Consider the following 12,033-nt stretch of genomic DNA (forward strand, 5'->3'; position numbering starts at 1 on the left):
AACAGTTTTATGAGGTAGGTAGGAACTATTCCCAAAATAACCCCCACAAACTCCAGTATTCCTTTAGATGCCTTCTACTCAGTGATATGAATCTAGAGAGATGCTTGTAAAACCCATGCTGGCTAAAAGCTCAAAGGGTGCATCTTTTTAGAGAAAGGCGGAAGATGGGGAGAAAAAGATCACCAGAACTCCAAACAACGCAATTTCATAGACACCCAAAGGCAGGCTACGTGCACCGTGGCGGGTCCCTTCATAAGGGAAGTCATCGCATGTAAAAGCACCCGGTGGTGTTGGTGGCAAGTACGACAGCCCCTGGTAGGATAATCACAGGAAAGCAGTATCAAGATAGAGGAAATGAGAGCTTGAATCTTTGTTCCTAGACTGGCTTGCTTTTTATATTCCCCAAAAGGGAAAAATGTATGCTTGATAGGATACAAAAATAACAATGCGTACCTTGTAAAATCTTTTTCAGCAAATGCAAAAAAGTATCAAGAAGAAAGTCATCGTTAGCTATAAACAACATCAACATTTCTGTGTCGATCAGTAATCAACGGCAAGTGCCATGCAAAATTAAATTAATCTAAAACGTTCAACAGCTAACACACAGGACAAGATCTGGAGACTGAAGCGAGGAGAAATATGCCATGAAAATGCTGACCCTAAAAACTTCAAAGGCAACTATGGAGAAACCAAGCCCACAGAGTTTTCCTCAGAAAATAGGAGTCCTCAGAGAAGAGAACCTGCCAAAATCTCCCACTGACATAGGTGGTCACAAAGAGAGAAGGACCGCGTTCTCAACTGCCTCAAATCTCAGCACTTCAAAGACGGCTCCTGAACTAAGTCCATTCACCCCAAAGCACAGGCAGTGGTTGATGCTACCGCAGCCGAGAGTGAAAGACAGGAGGATGCCAAACGCTGTGACTCCCAGGCTCAAATTTCCAAGTGGCCATCCTCAGGGTGAAGCTGGGGCCCTGTCCATAGCACTTGGTCCTGGCATTCTCGGGGACAGAACACTCTCCACTCGGCAAGGGCCTTGTCCTGGCAGCAGGTGCCAGAAGAGAGGCCACAGCCATGGACAAAGGTGGGCTCCTGTTCCTTGATGGCAAAGCCTTCAGCCCAGAATCAAACAGTCCCCATCCAGCTGCCAGCTTGGCCTGAAAACAGAAACCAAAGTTTCAAAGACCATGGAACAAGTCCAGGATGCAGCCAAGACAAATGATCCTCATTTGCAAGGCCTTTCAGACTTCGGAGGGCTGCAGTACTTGTCATGGCAGCCATTTGCCAAGAGACCTGGAACATGAATGCCAGCTCCTGGGAATGCCACCCCTGACCCTTGGCTGCCCTACAGTGGCCCAAGCAATTTATCCATGTCTGGCCTACTGCCAACCATTTCCCCACCTTGCAGACTTAGAACCAAAGCCCAGCACTGCCTTTCAAGTTGGATGATTTTATAGCTCTTAATCCCTCTGCATCCACAACCACTTTCTGTCTTCCTCTGATTAATTATGGGTTGCAGCTAAGTGCCAGGAAGGGGCATTTCCAGGAGGAAGGAAAGGGGGCCAGAATGAAAAATTTGGTAAAACCAAGACATGCAAATGATCCTTTGGAGAGGTAGCATTGCACAATGGTTACAAGCACAATTCAGAGAAAGCAAGATCTAGGTTCGAACCCCAGTTGTATCCATTACTAGCCACAAGCCTTCAGGAACAACATTTACCTTCTCTGCCGTTTGTTGAAAAATACCTCAACCTAACACAGAGCCCAGCATGATGGCACTGAGCACTGGCACAAAGCAGGTGCCCAGTAAATGCTTATTATTATCATCTTAATAAAGGGTATCAAACTTTACATAAGATAAAGGGGTTCCATGGTTCAATCGTTCATCATGCAACTCTTTAATGAGCACCTACTAAATGCCAGGCATTATTCTAGGAATTGGAGATAAAAAGAATAAGACAGTTAAGGAAAACCCTTGCCCTCATGAGCTTAGAGTCTTGTGAGGGTGGCTGACAATAAATATACCAATACACAAACTACATAGAGGTAATTAGATCTAGGAGAGAAAAAAACATGGCACTGCAGAAAAAGAATATGAGTGGTGGGGGCAAGGCAGGAAGGACCTGGCCAATTATTAACTTGTACTTCCTTAGTCACCTACGTCTTGGGAGCCAGAGGCTGGGAAATGTCCCAAAACGGAAATAGAAGGCTTCTTCTATTTATTAGATTATTAATCTTCTATTAATACTGTCCCTCTCAAGGACAGTATTAGTTTCCCATCTGAAATTCTGGCAACCCATTTTCCAAAAGAAATACAAATGCCAAAAAAGCACAGGAGAATATGTTCAACTCGACTGGTAACTCGAGAAATGCATGTTAACATAGAGAGTTCAATTTCCCACCTGGACAAGTGGCTAAGATCAAAAAGAATTACAACACTCAGTGCTGGCAAAGTGGAGTCAACACACATCCTCACGCCTGCCAGTAGAATGTAGATCAGGATGACCTTTTTGGAGGAGAGTTTGACAGTGGGCATCAAAATTACAGGTTAGCATATTCTTTGACCCAGACTTCTAGCAATTTATCCTAAAAAAATAAGAGGACAAGCATGAAAATACGAATGCGTAAGCACAGTTATTTTGGGTTGTTTCTAACCAGACATTGGAAATAACCCACGTCTTCAGTAGAAAATTGCTTAAACAAAATATCCACACATAGACTACAGTATAAATAAATCAAAAAATAACATACCTCTATCCTAAGATGGAAAGATGTTCAAAACGTGGTGGAAAGTAGAGAAAATCCAGTTTTCAAAAAGGTATGTATAGATCATCTCTGTTTATGTGAAAAAAAAAAAAAGGATGTATGTGCAACCACCCATGTGCACGCACATGCACACGCTCACTATACATCAGAATGTTAGCCGTGAGAGGCTCTGTAACAGGTGAGTTTTACTGTATTCTCTGTACCTCCATGAATTACCTCAACCTTTTACAATGACCATGTATTGCTTTGTCTTGCTCCAGATTTCTTTTCTTTTGGGAGAGGGGCTATGAAATCAGGAAATCATGGAATCACCTCTATCGCCCCACCACACTACTACCCCATGTCCCGAGATCAAAAGCAGCTTTCTACATATGCCAAAGCGTGTGTCTGGTTTTTCAAATTTTTCTCTGAAAATTCTTTTATTCCACACCCTCGAAAAGCAAAATAAAACAACAGAGCAGACAATTTCAAACTATCTCAGCATGACTAATGAAAAAACATTTTCCAGGTGCCAGCCCAGTGGCATAGTGGTTAAGTTCACACGCTCCACTTCGGCGGCCCGGGGTTCAGAGGTTCAGATCCCAGGCACAGATCTAGTGCCACTTGTCAAGCCATGCTGTAGCAGCGTCCCACATAAAGTGGAGGAAGACAGGCACAGATGTTAGCTCAGCGACAATCTTCCTCAGAAAAAAAAAAAAAATCCAAACTCTAGGGGTGGAAAATAAGTGATCTACAATTTTTTAGCATATACTGATGTTACATTCAATATCACATTTAATCTTCACCACGGTGCCATTTGGTAGCTATCATGGCCCTCCCTGCTTTCACAAATGAGAAAACTGAGGTCTCAAAAGACTAATAAATCATTTAAGGTCACAGAGCAGGTGAATGCTGGTCTAACGGAGAGCTCTTCTCATGGACAGTATTAGTTTCCTGCGGCTGCTGTAACGAAGCGCCACAAACTGGGGGGGCTTGAAACAACAGAAGTTTATTACCTCACAGTTCTGGAGGCTAGAAGTCCAAAATCAAGGTGTCGGCAGGCCCACACTGCCTCTGAAACCTACAGGGCAGAATCTTTCCTTGTGTTTCCTAGGTGCTGGTCTTTACCAACCTTCTTTGGCTTGTTGATACATCACTCTGAACTCTGGCCCCATTGTCACGTGGTCATTTTCTCCTCGAGCGCCTCTGTCTCTGTGTCTCTTCTCTTCTTATAAGGACCGCAGTCATACTGGATTAGGACCTCATCTCACGTGGTGACATCTGCGAAGATCCTGTTTCCCAATAAGGTACCATGCTGCGGTACTGGGGGTTAGGACTTCAACATCTTCTGGGGGACACAATTCAACTTATAACAGGGGCCAAGCCTACACTCCTTCCTCTAATACATCCTGCCCACAGCACCACAACCTGTTAATGTCATGTCTGTGTTGTGGTGGGTTTCATATGTCCTTTTCATGACGATGGAAGGCAAGTCTCTTCTGCTTTAAGGCAAAACTAAATCCAACCTATCCGAGGCAGATGAGTTCATGCCCTGCTATCGAGGCTCTGCCTTCTGCAGTGGCTCTCACCAGTCATTGAGGGCATCTCCGAAGTTATTTATTCTTCTGGGTTAGGGTCTGCTCTTGAGCTAAAATACACTCAAGAGCTTTGTAAAGTTAAGAGCACTAGATAACTGTGGAGAGAATGTGATTCACTTTCCCAGAACCCCCATTTGGGTCAGGTCGAATGCCCCATGAGAAGAGGGGGGAGATATGGTACTATTTTAATACGTTCTTGGTATGACTCATTGCCTTTGCAGTCCACTTAGATCAGATGCCAAAAGCAAATTACCAATCCATCATTTCTTGACTGAATCAGTTACTTTTCTTTTTCAGTTTCTGGAACTGTTTCCAAAAGCAGCAAGGGTGCTGCTGAAACCAGTAATCAAAAGATTAGCAAGCCATCCTGTCGACCGGTAGTTTTTAGGCCAAGCATTTGGCTCAGCAAATTGGAAAAGAAAACAGGGCAAGGACCTGCCTGGGTGAGAACCAGTGTGCCCCATTTATTTCACATGAGAAGACACATGAAGGATTGATGCCTGTCTAAGAATATCCACCCAAGAGCCCTCAAATTTGCTTTCCAATATGCTGCTGAGCATGATGCCATTTGGAGGTACATTTGAAACAAGAGAACAAGCTCCCAGGCTGTGTTTTTGCCTCATGTTTCAGAATTAGAAGCCTGGACAGGTGAACAGCCTCCTGCCTGCCTCCACCTCTCCATCTCAGTGAGCTGATGGATGGCGCAAAGAGACAGCTGGGACTGCGGAGCCTTCATGGGGCCCCCCACCTGTGCTGCAATCATATGCAAAATGTCAGAGGCCCCCAATGAGCGTCAAGCTGTACCTTCCGTGGCAAGCATCCCAATGGCCCTTCACAGCTGAGGGCAGCAGGAGGCTGTACTTCCTGTGGCCTTACATAGTACCCAGGGCTGAGAATGGCTAAGACAGACATGAAATTCCCTGTATCATTGGGCCTTGCCAAGCTCCTCCTATGCTAATTTCTCCCACACCCTCCACCTCCAGCACCTCCTCCTCTCTCTCAATACCTTTCTCTCATTCTCAAATCTTCTGGACTTTGATTTATTAACAACTTTCTCTATTATTAAAAAATAGATTAAAAATGATCAAACTATCTAAAGAGGCATTGTCCAATATGGTAGCCACTAGCCGCATGTGATGATTTACATTTAAATTAATTAAAATTAAATAAAGTTAAAGATCCAGTTCCCCGGTCACTATAGCCACAAGTCAAGTGTTCGATGGCCACATGTGGCTAATGGCTATCACACCGGACAGTGCAGATATAGAGCATGTCCATTATCACAGAGAGTTCTATTGGATAGCTCTGGTCTAAAGGATATAAAGGAAATGTCTCCCTCTTTCTTCTGTCCCCAGTCCCCCTCCCAGAGGCGACCCCGCTGCCAGTCTCCTTTGTATCCTTGCAGAGATTTTTTCATATGCCTAAACAAGTGTGTGTGGATGCAAATCTCTTTTGTTAAAACAAATGAGAAAAGACCCTAAACACTATTTGGCTCCAGCTTTCTTCACTTAATGAAACTTAGAGATCACAATATAAGTGTACAAATAGTGCTTCATTCTTTTGAGTGGCCTCATAACAATGCACTGTCACCAGCACAACCATCCTCACCCCACCCTCTGTGTGCCAGACTCCCTTCCCTCACACTTTCATCCTACCCCGAGGCTCCATGTCCTCCAACACTTTTCTGACTCTTCCCCTCGCCTCTTGCCCTAATACAAACCTGGTTGTTCCCTGAGGAAGCCACCTTCCTGATCTTTGAAGTGGAGGCAGGGTTTTCACCCTCATCCACATTCTCAAAGGCTGCCTTCCTCGTGGTGAATCCCAAAGGAGTTCTTGGGCTTGCTCCCTCAACAGGCCCAGTCACCCTCAGACTAAACCCACTATACCTCCTTGTCATTACCTCCAACCTCCTGGCCCCTCTCCTTCATTCACTGATGACAACAGCACCTGCTTCACTGCCCTCATCTCCTCCCTGAATTCTGCAAACATTCCCTCAACTCCAGGTGGAGCATCCAGCCAACACCTGGCCTCACACATGTCCCTGACCATTTGTCCTCACCCTACCTCGGCCACCCACTCCCACCCTAAATCCACACCAACAAATGAACCCCCTGTGAAATCTTGGTTTTTAGCATCCCACTCTTAGGTTAGTGCCCACACCAACAACGGCCAGCCTAAGTAAGCAAGACTTCTAATCCATGATGACCATTCATTAACCATGCCATTGTCATTATGCTACGTGAAATAAGCCAGTCACAAAAGGACAAATACTGTATGATTCCACTTATATGAGGCACTCAGAGTAGTCAAATTCATAGAAAAAAAGTAGAACAGTGGTTGCCAAACCCCTGGGGGGGGGGGGGATGGCGAGTGGTTTAATGAGTATAGAGTTTCAGTTTTGCAAGATGACAAAGTTCTAGAGATCTGTTCACAACAATATGAATATATTTAACACTAATGAATTATTCACTTAAATTGTTTAAGATGGTAAATTTAACGTTGTATATTTTTTACCACAATAAGAAAAAACAAAACAATTAAGGCTCCACTCTGTGGTGGTGCTGAAGGCATGCTCCCTTCTGAGCATCAAGCACCCCATCGCATCCACAGTCGGCATCCACAGTCATCGGGTGGCAAAGCTGGGAAAGGTTTCCCTCGTCTTGGCATTAGCAAGTCCAAGCTCAAGATTCTTTCTGAAGCTTAGAGTCAACATAGGAAAAATTAAAGGAATTAACTATGGACCAGTTGGGTATTTCCCTGTTCTCTTGAATATTATGCTCCAGCAACTAACTGAAAACCAATGGTTTTTCTAGCTCTGCCTCTCATAATTCATTCACGCTCATTAATACGCAGTTTCTCAGCTGGCAGTGATTTCATGAATTTTTAATTTACATGGGATGAGCGAGAGATTAAAAGTTTAAACTAAAGCTAACAATAGAGAGGATTGTGAGCGTCGTTTTAATCCCTAGATTAAGAATCTCCAAATGAATTCATTGGCATCATCATGTGAACCATCATCTGGGAATTATCAAAGCAACTCCTGGGTGAGTTTTTGCCTTTTGGGTATATTAATAGAGATACACATTTTTTTTTTAACAGTTCCTGTTTTGGGATCATTAAAAACAGTGAAACCAAAGACATTTCCTAACATCAATCTTAATCTTGGAAAAACTCCAAGCCACCTGATAAATGCTCACAGAGATCCCAACACTACAGAAAATCCACAATAATTTGTAGACTTGTGACTAATACATAAGAAACTCATTTCAGCATAAAGGAAAACAGATAAAAAAGCAAATTAGAAGAGAGAAGTGGAGAAATACTGAACTCAATTTCTTCTGGAAATGCAAAGCAAATTCTGGATTATTAATTCTAAAATAAAAACAGGCAGAAGGAAGAGCTTTCTCTTGAGAATGAGGCCCAACAGAAATACAATATAAGCCACAAATGTAAATTTCTAAAAGCTACATTAAAAATGTAAACAGAAGCAAGGAAAATTAATTTTCATAGGTTATTTAATCCAATATACTCAAAATATTCTTATATTGACCTGTAATCAATATTTTTAAAAATATTAATAAAGTGTTTACATTCTTTTTTCTTATAAGTCTTTGGAATGTAGCGTGTATTTCACACTTACAACACCTCTTAGTTTGCACCAGCCACGTGGAAGTGCTAAAATAGCCCCTAGCGGCCACCATATTTGATAGCACAACTACAGAACCAAAGAATATGTGTTCTTCTGACAGGACAGGACTGGCTCTTGAAATCTGAGCATATTGCCAGATTGCACTTTCTAGATTGTTCTCACTGTACTCCTCAAATAAAAGCCAGCCACAGCTTGGGTGGATGCATTAGGCTGCTCTTACAGCTAGACCAGTGTTAATTCAACTTTGATCATTATGGTGCCATCATTTGAAATTTTACAAAATTAGTTTACTACTATTGTTTTCTTAAATTTTTTCAACCATAAATTGACTTTTAAAAAAATTAACCTTATCCTAAACAATATCAGGCTGTGATATCACAAATTTGATATTTTAATTATATTTGTTAAAAGAGCCAATGCACATTAAAATAAATATTTAACACTTAGAAGTTTTTGTGCTCTACCTAAAGCCAACAACAAATTAAATTAAAATTTATTCTCTTTTGTAAATCAGTTAACGGTGTCATCTTTCAAAAGCTTCCCATTTAGCACATGCAATCTCGGATATATTTCTATCTGAGTCCTCTGGCGCCCAATATTTGTATCCCAACATTTGTATGTTTGAGTATGACATAGCATCCCCATCAAGAGTACCTTCTGTCTGGGCACCACAAACCACAGCAAGCGGGCATTTACTCATTTGCATTCAACTGTCCAAAAGCTGCAGAGGTGGGGTAAAACTCTTGCCCTAATGACAAGTGGTGGCTCAGTCCCAGGGGAGCCCCCTTAATAACTAATAATGATGGCAGCTGAGGTTTACTGAGCTACATGCCAAACACTGTTCTAAGTTAATATATATTTAATACATATATATGTATACACTGTTCTAAGTTAATATATATGACATATTATACTATGTTATATAGTGTGTATATATAATATACATACCTCCTCCTATGAAGGAGGTAATATTGTTTTCCTGCTTTTCCAGATAAGAAAACAAAACATAGAACGGTTAGTAGCTTCCATGGTCACAGAGCTAACAAGTGCTGGAGTTGAGATTCAAAGCCAAGAAATCTGACCTCTGAAACCTGTGCTGTTATCACCCAGAGGATTACAAATGGAATAAAGAGATAGAAGTTGGAAAAGACACATGATTTATGGTCACAAACATAAATCCCTCAAAGACAAAATTATCACCCATATGATGTGGAGACTGGGGCAAGCAATATCCTCTACTACAGAGAGGGATCGAAGACAAGCGGAATAATTTAGAATGCCCTCCAGATGTCTTCTGTAAATTACAGTGGAAAACTCATCCTTGTCAGAAAGAAAGAAACAAACATGAAAATTCAAGGGAATAAAGATTTCAATAACACAAAGAGAAAGAGGATGGAAGGATGGATAGATTGATGGCTAGATGGACAGATGGGTAGAAAGACAAGTGAGCTCACTTGTATGAGCATTCACTCTAGACTTGAGAAGAGAACAAGGAGAATTACAATTTGGTGACCTTATTCTCCTCACTGAGACCAAAGCTGCAGGGTGAGCTGTGCTGACAGCCTGATCATGTGGCCTTCATTTGCAAGGGTTCTGCAGTCTGGAGGAAGATAAAGATCCACTTACATGTATTCCCTATGGGCAGAGTGTACAGCGGCCGCATTGCTGTAACGCCACAGGACAATCGCCGATGACAGGACGTCGAGGACGGCATCAAACTAGGAGAAGGAGACAGGACATTAGTGGCTTTCCAGAGTTAACAGGGCACGACTGTGAAGACACAAGGCAACTGTTCGGTGACTCGGAACATCTGAGGAGGGACCTCAGAGCAAGGAGGCTTCACGTCACTATGATGCAGATCATTCATCATCCTCACAGTGGAACCTGGGAATCTGGAGCCTGGGGCACCCAACGTCCCAGCCTGGTGGCAGTGCCACGGCCCCTCCTCGTACCTCACTCTGCTCCCACAGCCTGAGAAACCACACTCTGTGGTATGGTGGGCTCTGCTCCTGGGGCCCCTGGATCCCAGCATTGTATAGATATTGGGGGTCAGGGGCTGGAATTACACTGTTCTGACACACGTGAACTTGGTTTCATCATGGCAGGCAAGATAATTTCCTGTACATTCCAAGAAAAGATTTGGGGTGAGGATTCTGTTTTTCTGGCTCCCAATGGGACTGTTCTACTTGGGGCTCAGGGTTGAGGGTGGGGTCACCTGGGGGCTCTGGGAAGTCTGCCAACACTGTGAAATTATATACAGAATTCAATGCTTTTGTTTAAATAATGAGTGAATGTGTGAGGGCGACAAAAGAGAGAGAGAGAAAGAAGGAGGGGAGGAGAGAAAAGAGGAGTGAGTGAGAGTGAGTGTGTATGTGTGTGTCCATTTTTCTGGAGAGACAGTCCACACCTTTCAGAAGATTCTGAAAGGAATCTGCTGCCCCCAAAACATTAAGTTCTCACAACAAAGGGAAGAAGTGGGTTTGGGAAGAGGAACGAATACCCTCAGGTACAGGAAACCCTGACGCTACACAGGGGGGATGTTTAAAGGAGCTCTCCGTATGAGTCACTGCACCCCAGCGCACTTTTCATTTGGAAAATTGCAAGCAGTAGCGCTCTCTTGAAGGGACGTCGGGCAACTTTACTCAAGTTTTCAACATGCTGAGTCTGTAAAACACCTGAGACCCGTTTTCTCTCAGCAGCTCCCATCAGGACGCAGGCTCGGAAGCCAGTCACCCCTAATCGGGTACAGAATGACCAATCCTTGCGCCAGCAGCCCCTACCTTCACTCCCAAGGCCGCTACCAGCACCAGCAGATGCTTCACTCCAGTGTGTGCTCGTTTTCAAACCCAGTACTCTGAGGGGGAAAAGAGGGCTAAACCTCTAAAAGCTTCTCTTAACTATCTGCGGAAAATGTGGTCGCCTCATCTGTTCTTGAGCATTATACAGTGTCGTTGCAGTTTACTTCTATTAAATTGTAAGTTTCGATAGAAGCTATTTTTCCATAAAAGGTCTGTTTGTCATGCTGAGCTCTCATCTGCTAACCACCCTCTTAATCAGAGGCCAGGAAGAGATTCACGGGCTCAGGAAAAACGTGCAAAACTCCATAAAAGTACATTTCAGGTTACTTACTGCAAACCCAAAAGCAGAGGCGCTGTACCTCATAACGGAGACAGCTAAAAAGAAAGAAAATAGTATTCAGAATATTTTAAGACCTCATGGAAATTTTCTCATTTGTGAGTATATTAATATACTTGATATGGCCTTTTAAACATCAATGGGAAAGTTCCAAGAGAATAAAATTAAAAATTAACTGTACTTGTAAAATCTGAGAACCAAAACAGATAAAGAGGGAAGTGAAAAGATTCCAGATTCCACCTATAGCAACTTCCCATCCCAGTGTGTTCAGAAGCACCAAAGGACCAGCTTCAGAATGAAAATGCTTAAGCAGTTGTCAATCAAATGGCTGCCGAGACTTTGAGAAGTTAGCAACTGGGAATAGAGAAACTGCATTAAACTTCCATAATGAAAGTGTAACCATCCACACTGTTCCCATAATAAGGTAATTAGTGCTGGTATCAACCTGCACATGCCGTCACTAACACACAGTTGAAAAGAATCTCTTGCCCATCAGAGCTTAAAATCCAGCGTAGACCTCAATTAGACTGTTTAGAAAAACAATAACAAATGATCTTAAGCAATGGATGTCTACAAATGTAGATATAACAATTATAGTGAAAATATTGATCCATATTCAAAAATCGATCTACCTCTTTTGAGGCAAGTCAATTGAGCCGAACTTTTGCCTAATTCTGTGATCTGTTCTGTGCCAAAGCAATGCACCGCTTCAAAGATTATTCTCAGTTTGACTTAATAGAGGCAGATCTCCACATAAAAGCCATATGGAACAAGCAAAAGTCCACCCTCCAACAAAGAATGAAACCTACCCAATGGGTCAGCTTTGCTTTGCTTTGCTTGGCACCCAATTGTTCCAAGCACAAATGTTGCAAGCACTCACTGATGAGTAAGAGAGGTGTGGAGTGAGGC

General features: G+C 42.8%; 1 protein-coding gene across 1 annotated transcript in view; it reads right to left on the bottom strand.

Annotated features, from left to right (window-relative positions):
- TMEM163 (transmembrane protein 163) overlaps window positions 1–12,033 on the bottom strand; it is a 234,244-nt gene that overhangs the window by 75,361 nt on the left and 146,850 nt on the right. Inside the window, exons 3-4 of the mRNA XM_023622824.2 lie at window positions 11,119–11,162; window positions 9,616–9,707 (exon numbers count right to left, since the gene is read on the bottom strand). Coding sequence (XP_023478592.1) covers window positions 9,616–9,707; window positions 11,119–11,162 — 136 coding nt within the window. The remainder of the gene's footprint in view (window positions 1–9,615; window positions 9,708–11,118; window positions 11,163–12,033) is intronic.

This window comes from Equus caballus, chromosome 18 (genome assembly GCF_041296265.1).
Source record: "Equus caballus isolate H_3958 breed thoroughbred chromosome 18, TB-T2T, whole genome shotgun sequence".
Lineage (NCBI taxonomy): Eukaryota > Metazoa > Chordata > Mammalia > Perissodactyla > Equidae > Equus > Equus caballus.